Consider the following 24,067-nt stretch of genomic DNA (forward strand, 5'->3'; position numbering starts at 1 on the left):
GGAGAATGCCTTTGATAAAATTGTACACACTGTCCATTTGTCTCTTTCTTCCTTCGATTCCCACCATTTCTTCCACACGTGCAACCACTCGTACGGAAGATACCAGTATTCCGCCATCTCCGGGACTCGCCTCGGCTATCTGCATCCGTGATAAATAGCGTGTCGTCCTCCCTTCGCCGAGGGACTAATTCTCGCAGTCGAGCGAACGAGGTCATCAAAACGACGAGGCGGTCAGTAAACCACGGCTGGCCGTGTGAGGTTTTAACGCTCCACGCGGCGGTGTGCGGAGGCCGATCGTCGTCATAAATCGCGATCCACTGCGCCGGATTGCGCTGCAGCGGCGTTCTTCAAGCCGCTAGAGGGCAGGCGCGTAGGCGGCATGACGTCACGCGATAGAAACATCCTCACAAGTCCCGTCTGCCGCCATGTTGTCACATCAACATCACCACGAGTGTACCTAATGCGGAATAATAGGGTTGAGATATTGATTGTCTAAAGTGAATACGTCCTAAGACTGGAAACCTGAATGGCTAATGAGTTTCTTGGAGTGTAGATGAGCGAGTTTGAAATTTTTAACCTTAAAAGAGGTTAATTGTAAATAAAAATAAAAGTGCCCGCTTGTATTGGACTTCACGGTTATTCTACTCTTCATACGATTCGTGTATTAATAAATACTGGAAAAAGGAATGCTGTTTTTTTTTATACTGATCACTTCATATTTCATACTCCTTTAGTATATTTTAGAAGTTTAGGTCAAAATAAAAGAATCCATCTTAAATCAAAATAGCTAAATATTAAAAAACAACATCACAAACGTAAAACAAATACATAAATACCACACAGCGACTACATATTTACACTGCGTTTTTTTATCTATCAGCTGTGATGAAGCATTACAAATAAGAGACAGTGTGGCAGGTGAAGTTTTTCTTATTTACCATCTCAATAAAAAACGTGGGAAAGTGAATAAAGAAATATTGCTTATAATATATTTATCAAAAACTTTGCATTCTTTGTGGATTGTTGGGCAGGAAATATCATTTTACTTCACAATAATGCGTTTCGGTACGAATTTTTTCGTTTGATCTGGGAGAATAACTACCAACAAAGGACAAAACCCCAGGTGATATGACAATGATTGAAAATTTCACGAATTTTTCACTTGATGCTGCACAAAAAACGTTATAAAAACTAACACACGTAGCAATGAGAAATACACAATTTTGTAAAGAATGTAAAGTTTTTGATAAATATAATATAAAAAATATTTCTTTATTCACTTTCCCACGTTTTTATTGAGATGGTAAATTAGAAAAACTTGACTGGCTAAACTGTCTCTTAAATGTAAATGCTCCGAAACTTCGGCATTATTCTGGAGTAAAAATTATATTCTGACCAACCCTTCAGAAAGGAAACAATAGTGAAAAAATATTAGTCTAAAGGAAAACGTCAGCCGATATTGGGAAATACTTCATAAATAGAACAATACGAGCATATTACCAAGCCCACTTCACGAAGGATGACTTCTATATTATAATGAAGCGGTTGAAGGCAAGGAAAATGGTAAAAACTGGCGGATAAAGACAATAAAAGGGTAGACAAGCCAATCGTGGGTAGCAACGTGTAACACATCCTTTACCATTCCTGAATCCATTGATCACTCGGATTCCAATCCCTGGAGGCTGCCTATCGCATTGTCGTGGACAACGAATGTTCTGTTCGGGGAAGAGGTTGGGCGATAAAGTCAGCTACAAGCGAAATGTCGGACGCCCGTGAAATATAGTGCGAACGAAGACTTTGATAGATCGACAGGAAACACATTAATAACCACATTCTCCCTTTGTAAAAAGCGCGGAAAATTTGACGATTCACACTGATCAGGTATGTCAGAAATTTGGACCGTATAAATAATTTCGTAGTCGTTTATTTGGCAAGTTATGAATAATCTAGAATAGAGACGTATGTGCATATCCGTATCGTAAAAAACATCCTCTGTAACTTGGTGTGCTCTGGCGGTCTATTTTTTTTACATATTTAAACCGTATATCTATCATTTCATCGGTAAAATGGTTTGCAAGAGCTTGGCAGGTAGTTCATTCCTATCTCTCTATCACATTTATCATTAAGGAATGGTATTTTTCTGTAATTCCGTAAATGATCCGTTAATACTGCACCTGCAGTCATAAATGAGGTATCGTTGTAAACGTTTAATCACCGACTTTTGAAGAAAAATACAATCTGAATCTCTAATTTCACAATTTCCGAGGAATAAACGATTTTCGATTTTACGTTTTCGAGATAGTAGAATCTTCGATTTCGGATATTGGACTTGAGACTTCGCCATATGTATATTTGAAATCTCCACGTGGAAACTAAGAGGGTGCTTCGTACCGTTACGGTCTACACTCTTTTCCACGTAACCATCTTGGTTTATTCATAATCTAATTCCGAAAAATATCCTGCAAGAAAAAATTCACTGTCGCCATTTTTGTTTGAAGCATATGATTTGCATTTTCTAGGTCGATTACTTGCTCGAGATATATCGACTCCACACATTATTTTATCGAGTCCGCTTTTTCCGTGATATTTATGTTGTGTTTAAGAAACTGGAACCAAAAAGGCTAGAGACGACAAAATTGCTACTTCTAATATTATCTTTAAAGAAGTTTTGTAAATTGCGCACCATTATTCAGTAACATACGTCATGATTGTTCCTACTGGTGCCTAAATCTTTAGCCTGTATTGTATTAAAACGTTTTGCATATTTATGCAATAAAGTATGTAAAAAAAAGTACTTATAATATAAAGTAATTATACACCTTTTACTCAATTAAATACCCATGTACACCGTTTCCTTAGCATACATATTATCTCATAGCGTGCATAGAAATTTTCGCAGGGGTCACCTGGTTTATGATTATTTCGAAAAGTTCAAGAAGTCCATTATACTGGTTCGTACAAGCTCTTTGATATTTACGACGTGGCGTTGCGCGGTAGAAATCTTTGTAGCGGTAAGAATCAACAATCCAAAAAACGGATGCCACACAGTAAATCGACGGGCAGCACTAGCGGGAATCCATTCAAATTTTTCACTGCCAACTATGACATTTGGAATACGCCTTTTATTAATTTGAATGCCCCCAGATATTCGCCTTAGAGGGTTAATGAGGATGCGTTCCTTCCTTGGCAGGACTGGCAGGGATACTTTGGGGAAGGAACAGGGGCGCAATTAAGCCACTAGTCAACCCCTTCTGGCCTCCGTTTTCTCGTTTCTGCACCATGTAAACAGGAAAAAATTGAATTTGAACTCTGCTGAAATAGGCGGAGGATATGTACGTAAATTTTAATATTCATCGTTTTTCACAAAGTGAGAAAGTGGTCATAAATGTAAGGGTGGAGAAAAACCCAGCGTCGGCAAAGGCCTGCTCTTTACGAAAGGCGCCAAGGGGACCACGGCTTAACGTCCCTTCCAACGGACGGAGTGCAGCACTTGAAATGATCTCAGTCGGCAGACTGAAAAATCTCTGCCACCGCCGGGATTTGAACCCGAACCGACTGGGTGGGAAGCCGGCACTCTAGCCTCCAAACCAATCCGATTCTCTTAAGAATATTGTGAAGCCTATTCGTATATATTAGTATAAATCTCATATAAAATGACAATTATATTGCCATTTTAAAAATATTGAGACTTGTGTGCAACCCACGCGAAAGAGACATCCATCGCCATGGAAACGTGAAAACACAGAGCGAGCACGAATACTCGGATACCATGAAGAATGCATTAAATTCATGTCTACGTCAGTTTTTCGTTTGCATAACGGCGTGGGATGGGATTTTGACAACGATAGCCTGATGAGAATAGCGTTCGATAATGACCAGAGGCAGAGATTATACTCGCTCAAGGGAATCTCGTCAATAGAATTTTAATTCGTTCCGAATTAATTTCAGTGATTTAGGAAGCATCCCTCTGATCGCATGATCCATTCGTTACACTTGTTGATACAGAAATGATCCTCCGGTTGCTAACAAAACAAATGACTGCGACCTTGCGTTTTTATTCCGCTTCTCCCCGAATGGAAGTCGGAGGAGTATCCATAATTAATCCCCAATCTACATTCGAATTTCGCTTCGGGAAATCGAGTCTGCCCAGTGAACAAAAAATGCGAAATATGTATTTCTGAAAAAAAAAACCACACAACGGAACGATCGTTTCTATTTTACGTGTTTTATGCGGTATCCGCATTCGGAGAATTGCAAAATGAGAACTAAATCGTCAAAACTACATTGCCACGCATCATAAATGGATTTCCGAAATGTATTCGTCTGCGTGAACGAAAGAGAATTCTATCCCGCGGGTATGCATTTTTAGCTGACCGCTACGCATCGTGATAACTTCAATAATAGCCGGCCATTTCATGCTACGGAATATCGTTTTTCATTTTTTTGTCGCGCTCTCCAAACGCTGCAATTGATTCATTTGTTCCACATCCGCACACAGCGATGGCCATTTTCTATCATGGGATAAATAGAAATGATCACTGATCACGGAAAAATATCAAAAACGGTTTCAATTATTAATGAAATATGAGGCCAATTGCGGCAGCCCTCTTTTTAACATCATATACAGCTTGGATCGCATCCGGTACGTGTGTATTAAAACAGAGTACAAAATAGCTCTGAATTCTATTATTCACATGCATTCTCAGCGACGGGGCCTATCATTTTGTCACGAAATATAAAATTTCCTCTACCGCGGTAAAAAAAGCTAAAATATCATCAGAATTCAGCTTACATTCAGAATAGAGAGCATTAAGAAGACATATCACGGCCGCCTGACTAGCCTATATTCGCAACGTGTAACTCATTTATTAAGTATGCCAGCAACCATAAGTATTCAGCGAATATAATATAGAATCTCAACTATTTTTACCTGTACATCAAATTTGAAAACTTAATATATTTTAGTTAAAATTGATTTCCCATGTAATAGTAACTAACCTCAGTCTAAACATTTGAGGTGAAATCGTATTTATTAACATGCTTATTTGGATATGTTTACCCATATACGAAGCATATCCAACATGTAAGGGACGTTTGGTCACAGGAAAAAATAAACTCATATGAAACAGATTTTATTGGCACTTTAAGTTAGTTACAAACCTACTTCACTTCTCTACATAATCGCCTGTCATGTCTAAGCTCTTTCGTACCGCTGCACCAGATTCTTTCTCTGCGCCTTCTTCTTGGTAACGCCTTCTTCATCACCTCCACGCATATCACCTTCTTTTCGTATCGCTGCAACAGCACTCTCAGGCGGCGAGCTTCTATGCAGACGGGTATATGGGTAAAAACTTCCAAATAAGCATTTTAATAAATACGATTTCGCCACAAACGTTTGACTGAGGTTAGTACTAATACATTAGAAATCAATTTTAATTGAAATATTACACGCAGAACAAGACTTAGAAACATGAGATAAATTTAAGAAAATACCAAATTAGTCTCGCAAAGAAAGATTACGCAATTGTGTTTTCAATACGGAGGTATTAAACACGGACACAAGATATCAAACAATATGAAATGGATTGAAGCCAAGTTTGAAGCATGTTTCATACTACTCGAGACATCTTGAACAAGGAAGGAGGAACAAGTCGTCATGGACGCTAAAATGATACTCAAAACCAATGGAGACGGTCTTTCAAGAATTATTGTTCGAGATATCTTGAAATGAGTTGAGAGGCCTTTCACAGAGTTGTAAAAAGCTCGAATTGACTTGAATAACAATAGCAAACATGATCGACAGAGGTATAACGTAAAGCGAACCCTAAAGAGAATTATAATCATAATTCTACGCACGGGCAACAAATCTGTATTAACTTCTTGCAGTCTCGAACTTCTCCTCTGCTTAGTGTGGTGGTACTTAATATAAACACCTTTGCCCCTCATAAAATTTAATGAGGGCGCCATGATGTCAATATTTATCTGATCTCCAAGGGAGCACTGGAAGGGCTAGAAAACCTTCACGGTCGAAACGCTTCAGCACCATTTAAGATTCAACAGAAATTAAAATTCAGCGGGGGGCAGGAGGGGACAGCTGCCCCCCTCTACATGCGAAAATAATTTTAGTAAAAAACGAAAGTTTTGAACAAATTTTCATTTGAAGCAAAATGATACAAGTTTAAGGCAGGGATCTAAAATAAAACCATTATTTATCCAAGCAAATAATAATAAAACTATCAATAAATTTTTGTCATAATTTTCTTAAAACTTTGGTTTCATTAACTTTTCGTGTGCTAAAATGTTTGAACCATCACGGCTCGCACCTCCCTCCCTCAGTTTTGATCCTGGGTACGCCCTTGCTGGAAAACCTTTACTGATTGGTTAAAACGCTTCAGCACCATTCGAGATTCAATAGAAATTAGAACCGTTCAAGGCAAGACGAATTTGATGGAAACGAAGAGATTCAAGAGCGTTCAAGACAAAATGTCCATAGTCATGACGATCGACATGACGTCACATCCATTCGAAAAAAGCCTGTTCAACGAATCTTGAATGGAGTTTGACGTGAATTTGACAACGTAAAACCGACTTAATAAAAATTATATCCACACAATAAAAAAAAATTATTCAAAAAAACAAGTTAGCACAAAATAAGTCCTAAAATATGCGGTATTGATAGTGAATGACGCCTTGCGACCGTTAGAAATCCACGGAACCAGTCAAAAAAACCATCAATATTACGGAGTAGTCATTTTTGCTAATAATAACGACGGATATCTTAACAGTGATAAGAGAATCATACACTAGAACGCTAGCAAGTCTTTAGCGCGGTAATCAGCCAGAGTAAACTTCAGAGCAGATGTACACCATGCCAAAATACCTTTCATTAGTACAAGTCTTCAAATTTTACAAACCTACAATTCATCCTACGATTACTTTCATGGTGGACCCATAGTGGAAGTGTAACTGGTGAAATTCTAAAAATTTAGGATATTATTGCAGAGAATGGGATGGTGAAGTAAGCAATATTGTTGCGGCAAAGGGATACAACAAAGTTACTTAATAATTAAATACCGAAGCCAAACCAAAATATATACAGATCTCTATAGATCCAGTGATTTACTTGTATCCCTTTGCCTAAACAATATTGTGTACCCCACCAACGATGACTCATAGTCATTGCATTATCTTCACTTACCGCCTAAATTATACATAATATAGGATAAAAATAAATTTTTATAAAAAGATTTCATGGAAAAGGTAAAGGTTTCATAAATCAGAGAACTTTGATACAAAAACATTCGTTATAACTCTACATCATTCTCGTTCTTTTAAACAATCGTAGCGCTGCCATCGGATTTTAGTGGCCATTAAAAAAACTTCATACTTCATTTTAAACTCTGAATATCAACCGAGATACATTTAAAATCATAATAAAAGTGCCAGAATATAGCATTGCATAGTCATCTGGTCTTATCCTGAGTTATCCTGAAAATGTCAGCGCGATAGCTAATAGGAAAGTGGTTTAAAATTGAGTTGCAAAATTTGACCCAAACAAGATGACAAAACAATAAAGATTTTAACAAACAACAACAAAGTTTATTAAAAAAAACGTTTTTATAATGCACTCGTACTCTTTGGCTTCAGGGTCCTCATACGATTGAAACTCTGTTCTACAAACTTATCAAAGAATGAAAAGTCTGAATGAATGAACCACAAGTGCAACGAGTTCGGCAACTCTCGGAAAACAAACACGAACCTTAATCCGTAAAGGCCGGGAAAGTGAAAACGTTCCGAAAAGCAAAAGCATCAGGATGAATATAACATGATGATAATGAAATTTCACTCCGAGATATTCAAATTAAGCCCGAGCTACGTCTCATTCCACCATCTCGGCTTGTTCAAAGCTTTTCCTGTGCGGTCGAAAAGGATGCTGCTTTACTCGCAGGAGCACTCAGCCCTTTCAAACTGCCGTCCGTGGAATAAATCCAATCGTACACCGCCCTCTGTTTTTATTTCCTCTTATACGTTTTCAAGAGAGGGAGAGAGTGAAGCAGCAAGCTACCTCTCGTTTCCACGCGCTCGTCGGCTCTTGGAAAATATTCTCGTGGCTTTGCTGACCGCTTCGCGGTATAAGGGTGTAAAAACATGGCTACGTCGAAGTCGTTATAGGGAATGCGATTACATTCCACAACCTAAAAATAGACTTGGCTGAAAATAACAGCGGGTTTTCAACGCTCTTCTCCCTGAGAGATGGAATTAAAGTAAATCGAAACGGAGTAGAATTGATATCGAATCGAATTGGATATGATATCGAAATGAAATAAAATCGATACAGGATTTACATAAAATACTAATAATTGAATAAAAAGTGGCATAATTGCTTCCGATTTCATATGAGTCGAGATAATAATAGTACATGATAATAAATATTTGCACGAAATAAAATAAAATTTATGTACAAAACAACTTCAAATGATCTGCGATAGAATGGCCACGTCGACTTCGTAACAGGGATTGTAATTACATTCCAAAACCTAAAAACAGCCTTGGCTGAAAATAACAGCGGGGTTTCAACGCACTTCTCCCAGGGAGATGGAATTAAAGTAAATCTAAATGGACTAGAATTGATATTGAATCGAGAAGGATATGATATCAAATTGAAATAAAATCGATACAGGATACAGGATAAATTGCTAATCTTCTATATATATAAAAGGAAGTCGAAAATCGTGTTAGTTAGAACACTTATAACTCGAGAACGGCTGCACCGATTTCAATGAGATTTGGTTCTTTGGATTCGTCTCAGGCGGGGTTAACATATAGACCATTAAAAAAAGGATAATTTCACACAAAAAATTCATCTCTTTCCTATGGACATGCTTTTAGGAGTTATAGTAACACAACAATTGATAAGTCGGTCAAAACTACGAATTAAATAATTTGTTTTGTTTTTACCACTTTAATAACTGAATTTAGTAACAATATAACATTTTAATTAATAAATATATTCAAAATATTAATTAAATTGAAATTACATTTTTAAAATTTAATTCAAGCTGATTGTAAGCCCAGCCGTGGCCCAGCTCGAGGCGACACTTCACTACCGTGTTTGTAAACAAATCTCCAAGCAATTGTTGACAAACGGTAATGTCCGTGTTCGTGTCGAGGAATCGAGTAGTTTTAACTCATTTCCTTGGAATTAATGCAAATTAGTTTCAGCGGAAGGTGAGTTCATCTACAAAGAGTTCCAGAATATGATTGATCACCAAAAGAATCAAAGATGGTTGATTTAGCGAGCAAGAACGAAGATGTGGATGACTAAAACGAGGTAAATTCAAATAGTTCGTACTCTGCATGGATTCGAATCTTTTAAATGTGTAACAAACGAAGATGAAAACACCAAATATCTATCTGAATATTTTAAGTCCTTGGACGTACCTGGCTTACCAAGGCACGATTTACAGAAAAATGTAGTTTCTGTGCTCATGATCTTTCGAAGCGTAAACCAACCATAACTATCCAACGGAACGTGTTTGATCATTAAAAAAAATGGTGATGAATGTGATTCACGCAACTTTACTCAAAGGAAAATTCAAAGGTTAGGAAGTCCTCATTCCGTAGATTCCATGATCTCAACTCATATGCCCTTTTGAGCTTAAACGTATTCAATTTACAACTCGTGTTGCATTCGTGATAACGATTAAAAAATCGCATGGTCATTCTTTCAGTTTTTGTGTTGTTTGTGCTCATGTGCTAATGAAAACCCATGATTTTTTCATGGTCAATTTAGCGTGCTATGTTCACGAGTCGATAAACCATCCTCTGTATTTCTTCCTTCGCTTCAAGTGCGTAGCTAGGATAGGGGGTTTTGGGCGCAGCTAATACCACGGGTCTGTAGGGTATAGAAAACTCGCTAAGGTAAGCGGGAAGTGTGGGGGCACTTCCCCCAGACATTTTTTAAGATAAATGGTTCAAAATAGTGGGTTTTGTGGCTGTGTGAATAGTTAAATATGTTTTGTTCGTTAGTCATCCGTCCCCCTACTATTAATAACAAAATCTTTCATAAAAAAATTCTCTAAGCTCTTTGGGGGGGTTTATCCCCCAAAACCTCCCCTCGCTGCGTCACTGCTTTGCTTTGCTATATTTATTTAGCTTCATCCGCTTCATCTTGCGCCTGATAACAAAACAAAAACTGTTGTTTCTCAGAAGGTGCTTGACGCAAGACATTAAACCCGAATGTGTAGGGCTCACCATGGTGCGTTTACGCATACAGTACGTTTACGCAGTGCATTTTTTCCAAACAGAGATACTAAAACTGGCGCGCCTTAAGTCATTTAATGCGAATGCTGCTTCATAGGGGCTTTTCTTGCACGATTTTGAGCATCAGTCAAGCGTCGGTCTGGGGTCGTGTCAGCCTGCCCCCTGAATGGGCCAAGTGTATGCAACAGATTTGGACCTAAAAACATTTTTTTACAGCTAATAACGCAAATAGCCAACAACTGAATGCGTATAATTTTTATTTCATGAACTGCTTTATTAAACCACAATGCCCAAAATTTCTTAAGCTAAAACGTAAGAAAATTTGTTGAAAAAAATCCGCGTAAACGTGCTCCGATTCACCCTATGTAGGTTCAATAAAGAAAATGTCTTTCTGACAAGCAATTTTGGTGCTCATTAACGTAGTTTTATTGAATTTGTATCCTTATTTTATTATAATAAATTAAACATTATTAAAAACGATACAGCCGCTCTGGATTTATAAATGGTGTAAGTAAACTGTAAATACATTGATTGTTAGGCGGTACGAAGTTCGCCGGGTCAGCTAGTAATTGAATAAAAAGCGATTTAATTGCTCTCGATTTTATTTGAGCCGAGATAAAAATAACACATTTTTGGGATTGCACGAAATAGTATAAAATTTATGTACAAAACAAATTTAAATGATTTGCGATGGAATAAGAACATATTTTGGGGAATTCACGATATAAAATATAATTTCTTCACATTAAACTATATACGATTTTCGATGGATCACTAAGAGATGAAAATGAAGTAACTCGAATGAGATAAGGATAGATATCGAATCCAAATAAAATCGATAAGGGCTAGATATGAAGTGCTAATAATTCGAATTAAAAGCGATTTAATTGCTCTAGATTTATTTGATTCGAGGCAATAAGAATATTTTTTGGGGACTGCAGAAACTAAAATATAATTTCTGCACATTACAATGTAATATAATAGGCGAATGATTCTGGATATAAAACATCATTTGTCGAAAATAACCGCGGGTTTTCAGCGCATTTCTCCCAGAGAGATGGAATTAACGTAAATCGAATGAAATTAGAAATGATATCGAATCGAAATATTATCAATAGAGGATGTTTATTAAATGCAAATAATTCGGTCTAAAAGCGATTTAATTCATCCCAATTTACATTGAATAAATACAATAAGAATAATTTATGGCAATTGCTCGAAATAATATATAATTCACGTACATAAACACTTCATATGATTTGCGATATATCCCAGAGAAATGGAAGTCAAATAAATTGAATCGGATGAGAGTTAATATCGAATAGAAATATAATCGATACTGGATGTATATACAATTATAAGAATTGGAATCATAAAGGATAAAATTGCTCTCTAATTTATTTGAATCGAGGTAATGAGATCATATATTTTGAGAATTGCAATAAAAAACATAATAACTCCATATAACCACTTTATATGATTTGCGAATTACTTCGGGAATGTAATACCCTTGGCCTAAAATATCGCGAGGTATTAAAGGTACTGCTCTATAAGGCACCTCTCACGCTTGCCGCTTCTAATTTTTGGCGTGAATCATAAGAGGCGCTGGTATTGCCCCGCATCTCATTGCTAATCGTCTTTAATAAGAAGATGGAGGGGAATTCAGATAAGATAGCGGTAAGGGAGCGTTGAAAAATGTAATGAAGTACTCACACGACCGCAACACTAAACTTTTCCTCCTCACCTCTCCTATCAAAATCTTCATTACCACTAACAACCTATCCTTTTACGTATTTCATTAGAATTTTTTTATTTAAATAATTATATTCAATGTTAAACTACTTACTTTTTTATTGCTAACTATCGATTTCAATGAAATGTTCCATCTCTACTGAAGCGGCCTGAATAGCCAATTTTTGATTTTTTTCAGTCTGCGCGAATTCGTTGTAAAAAAAACTCCAAGGGACAATTTTTCGGCAAAATGTCATTAGATTCACGTTATATAGGCCAAACAAAATCGTTGTAAAGATTTCATCGGGCTACTTATAAAAATATGGACCATATGATTATGGCCAGCTTCTTTCGATTTCAACCTATTGTGCAACGCCTTCTTACCCACCTCTTCTTCAAAATTCAACTCTTCTTATCATAAAAGACGGTTAGCATCAAGATTCGGAGATTAACGAAAACCGCCTATAAATCGCATCTAAATTATAAGTGGCGAGACGCGATGACTAAGGATTTCTAGCGAGCTAGTTCTATCACCGAATAAAGTCTTCCGATACTACAAACAAAAAGATTCGAGATGTGACATGGCCTGGAAAGTTATTATTATTATCCTCTTTACACTAAATTTATGAAATTCAAACGCAAGTGAGTTGCTATGGACTGGAGTGAAGGAAGTTTTAAGTGCCTCACAGTAGTAGTCCCTGGTTCGATGCCACGTGAAATATCAATACTGGGAGGGATTTATTTGAAACCTTATTTACGCGAGACTTGACATTTATCAGGAATAAGGATCGCAGCGCATACGGAATTTCCAGTGATTCAGGACTCATCCAGTCATTCAATACAAAGGTTGGTTTTGGTAGGACAATATTCTAAAACTATTTAACCATCACAGGTCTCATGTTCTTCAATATTTGAGACTGATAAAGTGTACAGTGTGGAAAACTGGGTCCGACAAAAAAATTGTGGAACATACAATATTAGTGTATATGTGAATACGTTCCATGTTACTGAGTTCCACAAAATATCGCAATCCTCCCTTAAGTTGTCTTTTTATTACCGTCTACAACGCTTCCTCCAAATTCCTTCTCTTCTTCTTGTTAAATACGATGAGAATCGAGGCGCGACGGGGAAAATCGAGCACCGTATGTAACTCGCACTAAAAATTAGAAGTGGCGAGCGCGAGATATGACTTAAGATACTGTTCCTGATGCACAAAATACAGGAAATTTTACGCACAAACTTTAATTCGGTCATGGTTAATGTACCTGACCAAGTATTGCGAAGACGCTCAAATATAGATATTTCTATTTATTCAATACTGTTGAGAAATATCAAAAATAATACTCACTCTAGCCGACACCAAGTCACAGGCGTTATAGCGAGCTAATTGTGATTATGGATGAAATTTTGGGCATAAAGAGCGAGCTAAGAAAAGAAATTTGATATTCACACGCCTTTAGCTTATTCTGGAGTGAGCTCTACTTCCTCAATTCAAACTAACCTTCGGGCAGAATCACTGAGCGAGTTCTGATATATACAACACAGGATATTGTGAATGCGCTGCAACCAGCTTGTTTGGTTTCGTCAGGTTTTTATATAAATGTATGATTGAATTCCAAAACCTTTGATAATTAAATAGTGTACAGTCTATAATAAATATACATAGTGTGCATTGTAAAATCAGCATACATAGTGTACAGTGTACCATTAGTATACATAGTGTAAAGTATACAATCATATGTACACTAATGTAGGAGGTTCCATAAATTTGGTAACCTTGGAGAATGAAACCGCGTACAGTGTGCAATAAGTATAAATAGAGTAGAGTGTACGATCAGTATACATAGTGTAGAGTCTACAATCACATATGCACTTGTGTAGAAGGTTCCGAAATTTGGGGAACCTTTGAGAACGACATAGTTTACAATGAAGAAACCTAGGTAAGACTAATAAAAATTTATGGATCATGCAATATTAGTGTGTATGTGATTATATTTCATGCCACACAGTTACACCAAATATCATCATCCACCCCTTGAGTCGGCTCTTCATTACCGCCGACAACGCTTCCTTGCCCATTTCTTCCCTGAATTCCTCCCCTCCTTCTTAATAAAGACGGTGGGGATCGAGGCGCGGGGGAAAAACGAGCACCGCTTATAATTCGCACCGAAAATTAGAAGCATCGCGGCGGCGTTGAGCCAGAGAGAGAGAGGCGCGGAATGGATGCAAACGATTCTCTTTTAATTGGCCGGAAAGCAAACGCGAGTTTCATCCCTTCACGACCACTTGCAAACAATAAACCTTCCCCCTTCCCCAAGACCCTGAGGAAAGGGTTAAAGGGGAAATAGGGAGATGGGGTTGTTGTTTTTTTTTTTAAAGGGTCTCTCTACTAGGGTGGGGTGGTAAGTGAAAGACGAGAATAGGGGCGGGAGGGTGACATGCCGAATTAAGTGGGTAGCAAGACCATCGATCTGTCTTTTCCATTCCGGTGATGGGAGGGCCCACTGGGGGATGGAATTTAAAATACCCCGCGCGTGGGTGGGCTCTGCTGCTGCAAAGCTGACGGCAATTCCCAAGGGAAGCTTACATAGAGAACTCGCTTTCGCTAGATGGGTGCTCTGCCCCCTAGGAGTCCCTCGGAAAAGGCCTCCGGCAATCAGGACACTGTAAGTTCTTGCAATTTTTGTTGAAACCTACGACGCAACACCGTACCTCATTTACGGTTTGAATTGTACTAATTATAGTAGTTAAGAGGACAATCGTTGAAGGACAAGTGGAAGGGAAAAAGGGCAAGGGACGGCCCCGAATGAGTTATATAGGACAGGTTATAAAGGATGTAAAAGAGAATAAATATGTAGCTATGAAGAGATTAGCGGATAGGAGAGAGAAATGGAGAGCTGCGTCAAACCAATCTTAGGATTGTTGACTTATGATGATGAAGAAGCACGAAGAACACCTAAATATTAGTATGCAGCAGAAAAGAAGAAGTCAAGACTAACATTAAAATAGGGAAGCAAAAACTGATAGAGGTGGATGAATTCGGTTATTTGGAAAGCGAGATAACTAGTGACAGGGAAAGTAAGAAAGAAATTATCAGCAGAATAGCCCAGGCAAAGAGAGCATTCCACCAAAAGAGAGACCTGCTTAAAGCGGGAAACTTAAATGTGGAAAAAAAGAAACAATTTATAAGAACCTACATTTGGAGTATGCACCTATACGGAAGTGAGGCATGAACAATGACCGCAGCGGAGAAAGCAAGGATAGAGGCCTTTGAAATGTGGTGCTACAGAAGAATGATGAAGATCAAATGGATCGACCGAGTTAGTAACGAGGAAGTACTAAGAAGAGTAGGAGAGAAGAGAAACATCATGAAATCCTTAACAAGAAGACGGAACAATCTTATAACCACTTATAAGCCATACCATACCTTAACCACATAAGGATATTTCTTCCTTTAGAAGTTTTGGTGAATTGAAAGAATGATTCTTGAGGTCATTTATAAATCCAGCGTTTCAGAAAACATTTTATGTCATTAATGAATCGCTAACTGTAGAAAGGCATTACGTCCAAGTGGGACGATTTTTTAATTTTTTTCTTTAAATTGTAGCTAGTTGCAAGACTCAACGTTTCCTACTTGAAGGAAACGCGTCCCGCTCGGTGTTAAAAGCATGACATGTTTCTGTTTAGTAGGAAACGTTGAGTTTTGTACCTAGCAACAACTCAAACAAAAAAAAAGAAAAATCGTCCCACTTGAACATGACGCATTTCTGCAGTTAGCGATTCAAATAGGATCTTCACTTAAAATGGACACCAAAATAAGTGAAACATAGTAAACTTCGAACAGTGAAAATGATAAAAAAAAGTTTCAGTCAACTTTATAAACACTTAAATAGATTAATTACTGCCAAAAGTTATTTTCTACATTAATTTTTATACGTAGGTACGTCAATTGTTTCCTAGATCTCCCCCCTATTTCACAATTTCTCACAATTGAAATCCATTGGAATTACATACAGCAAAGAGAAGGATTTACTATGAAATATTTGCCACCTCATTTGGGAGGAGCAGTGGACGATGATAAGGCCGTCAGGGCACCTTAAACCCTTGCAGGAAGACGAAGAAGAGAGAAAAAATGCCAAGGAAGAGATAGGAGTGTATATTGGGACTTGGAGATTTGGAAGATATATTGAACAGCGCAAGCCGATCCCAGGGTCACAATTTTGGATTCCAGGGGCGAATCGAATAAAAGGACAACTTAGTTTTTGTCCTCGGTTTTCCTCACGATGAAGGCCACTAACCTAAGAACAGGGATGGTTGAATAGTTTTATAATATTTTCCTATTATTCATCAGTGTTACTGCTCGCAAATTGTATTCTAATGATGTCAATATTATTCTTTTTAAACATTTCAAGCCATTCCAAGGAGTCACCTTTCACCTTACAAAAGAGTTTTTTTTTAACAATAATATAAATAAAAAAATGAGAAGATCATTCACAAACATTTTGAAATAATGACATCTTTTTTTGGCATAATATGTTAACTTATGTCAATTTTTTTGTATTATCTTCTCATTAAAAATATATTATTGTAAAAAACTCTTTTGTAACCTTAATTTATGTAACAATATTGCATATCATTGTACTATATTGTGCTCTTCTTTTTTCATCCATAACCCTGATGAAGGTTTTAAAATAAACCGAAATTTGGCTAACGACTTTTTTGTACTATATATGACCTACACTCCGGAAATTATTTAATCAATAATGAATATCGGAATATCGAATAAAACAGTAAAAAAAATCCTTAACTCAACATCACAACCGAGGTAACGTTTGACTTCAAATGCGGTACATCCTTGCGCATCAAATATGAGCTTGCTACAAAGGTCACTTTCACCACCGTGCGGTGACGAAAGGGAGAGACTGCATGCAGAGTTAGGATGTAGCAGAGTAGTTGAGTTGGGAGGGAATTTCAGAGACAGGGTTGGCAGGGGGTTCGCCGCTTTCTTCACCAGGCGAATGGACGGAAAGGGCTTTGCGGGCTCGCTCCCCAGGGGAATCATGGCAAAGGGGCGGGAGGAAGGGCAGGGATGTTGATGCGGAGGAAGATTCGAGAGGCAGACCAAAGAGAAGCCACTTGAACGGGGGAGACCACGAAGGCCAAAAGAATAACGCAACCCGGAACACGCAAGACACACCGTTCTACCCTTAGGAAGGTAGAAAATGCCGTCAAGGTCAGCTGCTTTCACCTTCGAAAAAAATTAAGGCAGGATATTGAACTCAAACATTAAAAATTATTTTGATAGCTAAAAAGGGCCAATTAGCACTACTATGAGACTGTCAGGTATGCCCTTTGGTGAATTTGGTGAGTCCGCATCCCAGATGCGCGGATTGTGAAGCTTGAGCTTACTTATTTTTTCGGATCCCATCCTTTCCATATATTCATTTTTCGATATTTTCGATTCGATTTCGATGCATTCTGGGATGCGAAATTACCAAATTCCATTTTCGTTCTTCGATAAGGAATGTAGAAAACGTCGTGAGAGAGAGGAGGTCAACTGTTTTGACTCTCCCAAAGTGTTGAGGCAAGAAATATGACTGAAAAGTTTTAAGGCATTATTTGGAAAGATAAAATGCTCAATTAGCGCTTCAATGACGGCAATTCCAGTAAAAAGGGATTTGGTGAGTCCGAATCCCAGAGGGTTGGAGGTGAGTTGCTTCAACTTTTCCAAAATATTAAGACAAAAATAGAACTGAAATATTTTAACATATTATGTTTGCATAGAAAAAGGGCTAATTAGCACTGCATTGAAAGCTGTGCCGGTTGATGAATTTGGTGAGTCCGCACCCTAGATTGGGTGGGCTTTTAGATGTGAGCCGGGCCCTCCTTATTACTTTGGGTCCGACCCTTTCGAGCATAGGACTTACCCCGGGTAGAACTCACCCCGGACTAAGCTACGTAGGTGTCAGTGACATGCATTTAGGGTAAGAGGGGCCAGTTCCTATCCCTGATCGACCACTAACTTAAAGGATTTGTAATATAAAGATATTAATGAAATCCCTCGCAAGGAAATTCAGCATTTTAAAACGGCAATGTGAAGTCAAGATGGCACAAGTTCAAATTGCAGATATTTGTGATAAACAGTTTTTGATTATATTTCTATTGGGGCACTTATGCTATTGGTTCCATAATTTTTGTCTATAACTGAATGTTAAATATGGTAACACAGCTATCCATGGAGAAAATTGGGATGATAAAGCGTCTAACTACTAGGAAGATTTTTTTAGTTCAAGATTATAAAAAATAAATAAAATTGTCTATTTTGTAAGGATGCAGTTTGGAGCAATATCAAGCATGGTGTATCTGATCAAATTCCATCCCCCTGCAAAGCGCAATTGAGTTGGCTAGCAGGGTAAGGCGCGCCTATAAGGCATCGCTGATATGTGAAAGCCAAGAGAAAAAGTGCAAAAGAGAATTATGGAGGCAGAAAGATAGGAGGGTCATATACCACATGGGTCATTCTCTCACAATCGTGCAAAATCATGTCCATGGACTGCCATAAAAAAACCAAAACTGTTAAATCAAAACTAATCTGTATTATTATTTTACGTACCAACCTTTACGAAATAATTTATTATAAAATCTATCATAAAACAAGTTATAACGATATAAACATTACAAAATGGTCTTTTGGTTTGCCTTGATTCCATGATGTATTACGAAAGAAAAAAACATTTGTCCTACCCAAAAAAGCAATGTCCGTGGACACACATAAAAGAGGGGGAATTATTCATAGGAGATGGTGGATGCCCTAAAAAACCAGTGTGTGGAGAAAAAAATTGTCAGCTATATTGGGTTGTTTGAGTTTAAACTTGATTTAGTGAATGTTTTAACGCTGGAAGAAAAATTTTAGTTCAGTTTTTTGAAAGAGCCAAGATCATCAGTCATGTCCTTGGACAAATATACAAATATACTTGGACAAGTAAAATCTTTTACTAATTACTATTTAGATGTCTTTTACAGCTATAAGATGCAAGTTCAACGTTGTAAGGACAGGGCCCTTACTTATTGTTAGTCCCGACTATAACTTAATTTAGAGGAAATCGTCCTGTCCGTGCCGCTGTGTCCGTGGACGTGTATATACTAATTTCCGTAGACAACACAAAAGTAAAAATAAAAAAAATTGTAAATAATGATAACGATCTCTGCCAATTACGTCATTATATTGTATGACTGAAAATATGTTATTACACAATTTTGGTTATTATATAAACAAAAATTATTTTTTATAAATTTTCCCTGTAGAAAATGTACATTTTTTGTGATTGACCCGCGTAATTAACGTCTTTTCCAACGTTCGTAGTCAGGTGTGCTAAAAAAAGAACTAACGTGAAATAGATTTTTAACCCGGCAAAATTATTGGTAAATACCATATTTGTAGCAACACCATTAGGAGGAAATAGGGACGAGAAATGAAAATTCTGCGGAATTTTCCTCAGGAATTCAAGAGAGAATAGTAAAGGAAATGAATGAATAAAATCAAATGTTCTCAAAAACCAAATACATCAAACTGGCATGACTTATGACCAATTTAAAACTCGAGAGAAAACTGGACAAATATGCGACCAGTCACCATGGTTGGATGTAGAAAAAAAAGAACAAAGCAATGTATGGCAAACGAGAGAATAAAAATTATGCATAGCTTGAAGTGTGGAACATTATGAAAGACATTCAGTTTGTTGAAAACTCAATCCTTGTCAAGCATCTAGGAGTCATCAAGCGGGATAGGGCGTCTATGCAAAAGAAGACGTCCCTCGCACGTGAAAGCGACGGGAGAGAAAGTTCAAATGAGAATGTAGGAGAAAGGAAGACAGGAGGCTGTGGAGGGTCAGGGGAAAGTGTAGAGAGAGAGGGTGAAGAGGACAAAAGACTGTCGTGGGGCGTCGCTCACTCACCGTCGACGGCGCCGGCCCTGCCCGTGGGGACTCCGGCCGCCCCTCCAACCGACCCACCCCCGACGGAGCCCCCGCCTCCCCCACCGCCCCCGAGGCCCCACGCCGTGCCGCAGAACCAGCCCCCGATGCGCGGCCGGCCCTTCTCCCGGATTTGAAGGCCTCCCTCGGGGCATCCGCCGTCGGGCCCCGACCCGGCGAAGCGACCCACGGTGAAAGAGTCGAAGGACACCTGCAAAGAGAAGAGGAGAGATTATTAACACGCTGGAGAGACGGGAGTTGTGGAGGGGTATGACAATGAGGGCGAGTTCACATGAGATGGGAAGTTGGGATTCGCCCCTAGAACTTGTTTGTTAGGGCCGCAATGTTTATAGCAAACTTTAAGAAATGATTATGAGCCTAACGTTAAAGGGGATTGGGTTGGTAAGGCGGCGAGGGTGCTGACTTCCCATATAGATGGTCCGGGTTTAAATTAATTGTCGAAAAATTGCTATTTCTCTTTTTCATTAAATCAGGAGATTTTTTAATCTATTTTCATTGCACCGAAAACAGCTCATTTAAGGCCTTTTACATCGGGGGAAAAACATGAAACAAGGACTATCACATAGTATACCATTCCCTCGGTAGGGGCTACCTACCCAGGCGGGACTCGAACCCGCGACCTTCGGTTAGGCAGGCGAGGACTTTTCTCCACCGCCACCGAGGCCGACAATCACTACCATTCCACTACATCTCGCCTGCCTTACTATGGAAGTCCCTCAAGTATCACCACCACATATCGTTCAAATGTTGCTGTGTGATTGGAAATGGATGCACTCTAGGAGAAGTTTCGTTTCAGCCGCCGATGTTTAATACTTTTCGAATTATTAGCGACAGAAAATTCCAGGAAAACGGCTAAATTTATGCAACTCGCAGCGCAACAATAGACCCCACTACTCCATTGCTAGGATGTAGAGCACTGACATGACGGCTAGGGTGGTGCGACAAATCTCATGTAACAAATTTCGTGTCGCTATAGCACGGAAAAGTTACGATGCGTCAGTAGAATAAAAGCAAAAATAGAGTAGTTAAAATCAGACGTGATATTCCGATCCCGCAAAGCACCTAAAAGGTGACATAAATGAAAATAATTGTTATTTCCGTAATAAAAAATCAAATGTATATTTTTAACGCTATTGCAATAATTACAAATAGTGTAGGTTATAGTTAATATATAGATATGATTATATTCATGGTTTTAGGAGCAGAGCTAGCAATGCACCCATCCGTTGATGACTTATACAGAGGAGCTTCTGCTATAGCGGGGACTAAGAATACGCCCCTAATTAAAGAGTTACTTCCGATTTCCCAAGATCATTAATAAGGTATACATTTTTTAATTTGGTCGATTTCTCAGAGTTGCGTAATAATTACTTAAGGTAAATTTTAATTAAGTGTTCGTTAGCTCTGTAGATCAAGAAAAGGCACAAGTCAGTGACGGTGTATTGTTGATAACTTTAGGCGTTTCACTGTTAATTTTCGTCGCTAATATCTCGAACAGCATTGAGCGTTGGCGGCTGCAACAAAAAATATACCTCATGAGTATCCATTAGGCCGGTCCCCTTTTTTTTCAGAATTGAGAAAAGTTATTTTTTCCTAGTCTCAAAATGATCCAAATGAGGTTCATATTCACGTGTTAAAATTTGGTTACTTTAAAATAACGGCAACCCGTGCCCCAAGGGCCCTAAGTACTGAGGACCCTCAATTGAGATTTTTGGGGCCGAAAAGGTGCTATTTCTATGTAAAACGTAAAAGTAAAGTCCTTTAGGACCGATTTTTTGTTTGTTTTGACCTATCTCTAATCGTTTACGAGATATTGTCCGTCGTAATGCAATCCACCCCCAAGGGCGCTACCCCGCACCGCGGCGCCGCTGAGGTACGGCCCGCACCACTTACTAGAGACTTCCCCTCCACCCTCTCCCCTCCCTCGGCACAGACTTTGCTCCTGCTGGCAATATTTGCATGCTAGTGGTACAGAATTGAAAAGTTCCTCTTGTGTCATGATTAATGTTTTTAAAGCATACAATGTCAATCTTAACCCTTCAACGCCGTCCTATGTACTGTGCACCGACCCCTTAAACCTTAGTTTGTTGCCACCATACGACCGCGCACAATTACCGCATGCTTTGTTCAAAACTGCTCTGTATGTACAAAATTTTATAAGTATTTGATACAATTGTGTTCGTGAATTATAAAGGAATGAAGGAAATGAACATCGCTTCCAGGGCCATAAGATTTGATAGAAATATTCTATGAAGAAGAAACGAGGCAGTCAGTTCACATTTGTAGATCAATGCGGAGAGATAGTTAGTTCTTATGTATAGTGCGCAAAGGATAGAATGTGCTAATTTTTTTAGGATTTAAGGAGAAAAGTGGCGAAAAAACTAGTTTATCATGAACACACGTGGCGTTCATTTTAAGAATAGGCCAACAAGAAAAAGTATGAAATCAAGACTAAATTCACACATTGAAGTGGTTGGAAAAGAAAGTGAAGAAATACTTGGCTCAAAGTTGCTAACAGTGACAGAAGTGCTGTGTGTTTCTGTATAATCTAATGGGTTTGAAATGTATCAGACTTAGTGCGAGAAAAACAGTAAGAAATGCGTTTCATCCATGGAACAAAATAAGAATTCCTGTTATTACAGAAAATAAGGTGACTGAAATGTTAGAAACATTACACAATGAATGGATGAAGGTGCGACGACATAAAGAGAGAGTGGGAACTACCGTGAAGATTTAGAGAAGAGAATATTTCGTAACAAAACTTGATGATTTGTTTGATATTGCAAGGGGCGGTGCCATTGAATTTTTGACGCTCGCAGTTAATCTCTCAGATAAATGTGCGTGGGATGAAGAAGTAAAATTCTTATGCAGTCAAATAGGAGCACGAAATGCAGTTATTGGTGGAATAGATTTCAATATGCTCAAGAAAAAAGAAAAAGTTGTGATTCCCCGCTCCTTGTGCTGCATCTGCTCCCAACAGTGACTTTCAGATCCTAAAATTACGAAAGAGTTAACCTGGGACATAGCGAAAGGAGTACAAAAGAGGTTTTCAAACCACTTGTGGTACCTGAATGAGGATTTCATAGGCCTGTCATTCTTTGACGGATCCTTTTCTGGGTGTGAAAAGGAAAATGTGATACGCCATATGAGGACACGAGAGGAAAAATATGATCCACCAAAGATGGCATTCTATAAACGTAAAGACCTGAAAACGGTATCTATATCAAATGTTGTCACTACTAATTCGAGAAAGCTATTTAATGCATTGGAAATATGAACTGCATTCTTTGATGTGCCCACGCAAGAATGGTATGAACATCCTGATTACAAGAACGATTTGCAAATTATTCGGGGCCTTCAAGCGGTAGATGATTGTGCAGAAAGAGGGAAGAAACTAATTCAAGATTTTAAGTCAGTCACGTAGAAGAAAGAGAGCTTTCAAAATGAATTACTAACAATAAATATAAATTTTCATCGTAGCACAGCCCCTAACGTGCGCAAATACACTTTAAATGCCAAATATGAAAGATTAGAAATACGAAAATGTATTTTGTTTTGGTTAATATGTACTGAAATTCATGGACAAGTGAAAATACGAGTAAATTGATCACTTTGATTGGAAGCATTGTCATGGCAATTAAATTCTTTTTAACGTAAGCACATTTCTTCAAAGACTACATCTTGCCATCAGGAGCAAAGTCTTTGCCGAGGGAGGGGAGGGGGTGGAGGGGAAGTCTCTAGTTAGTGGTGCGGGCCGTACCTCAGCGGCGCCGCGGTGCGGGGTAGCGCCCTTGGGGGTGGATTGCATTACGACGGACAATATCTCGTAAACGATTAAAGATAGGTCAAAACAAACAAAAAATCGGCCCTAAAGGGCTTTACTTTTACGTTTTACATAGAAATAGCACCTTTTCGGCCCCAAAAATCTCAATTGAGGGTCCTCAGTACTTAGGGCCCTTGGGGCACAGGTTGCCGTTATTTTAAAGTAACCAAATTTTAACACGTGAATATGAACCTCATTTGGATCATTTTGAGACTAGGAAAACATAACTTTTCTCAATTCTGAAAAATAAGGGCCG

At 38.3% G+C, this 24,067-nt stretch overlaps 1 protein-coding gene across 1 annotated transcript in view; it reads right to left on the minus strand.

Moving 5' to 3' along the window:
• LOC124168676 overlaps positions 1–24,067 on the minus strand; it is a 164,193-nt gene that overhangs the window by 98,031 nt on the left and 42,095 nt on the right. The window contains exon 3 of the mRNA XM_046546940.1: positions 19,950–20,178. Coding sequence (XP_046402896.1) covers positions 19,950–20,178 — 229 coding nt within the window. The remainder of the gene's footprint in view (positions 1–19,949; positions 20,179–24,067) is intronic.

This window comes from Ischnura elegans, chromosome 12 (genome assembly GCF_921293095.1).
Source record: "Ischnura elegans chromosome 12, ioIscEleg1.1, whole genome shotgun sequence".
NCBI classification, from domain to species: domain Eukaryota; kingdom Metazoa; phylum Arthropoda; class Insecta; order Odonata; family Coenagrionidae; genus Ischnura; species Ischnura elegans.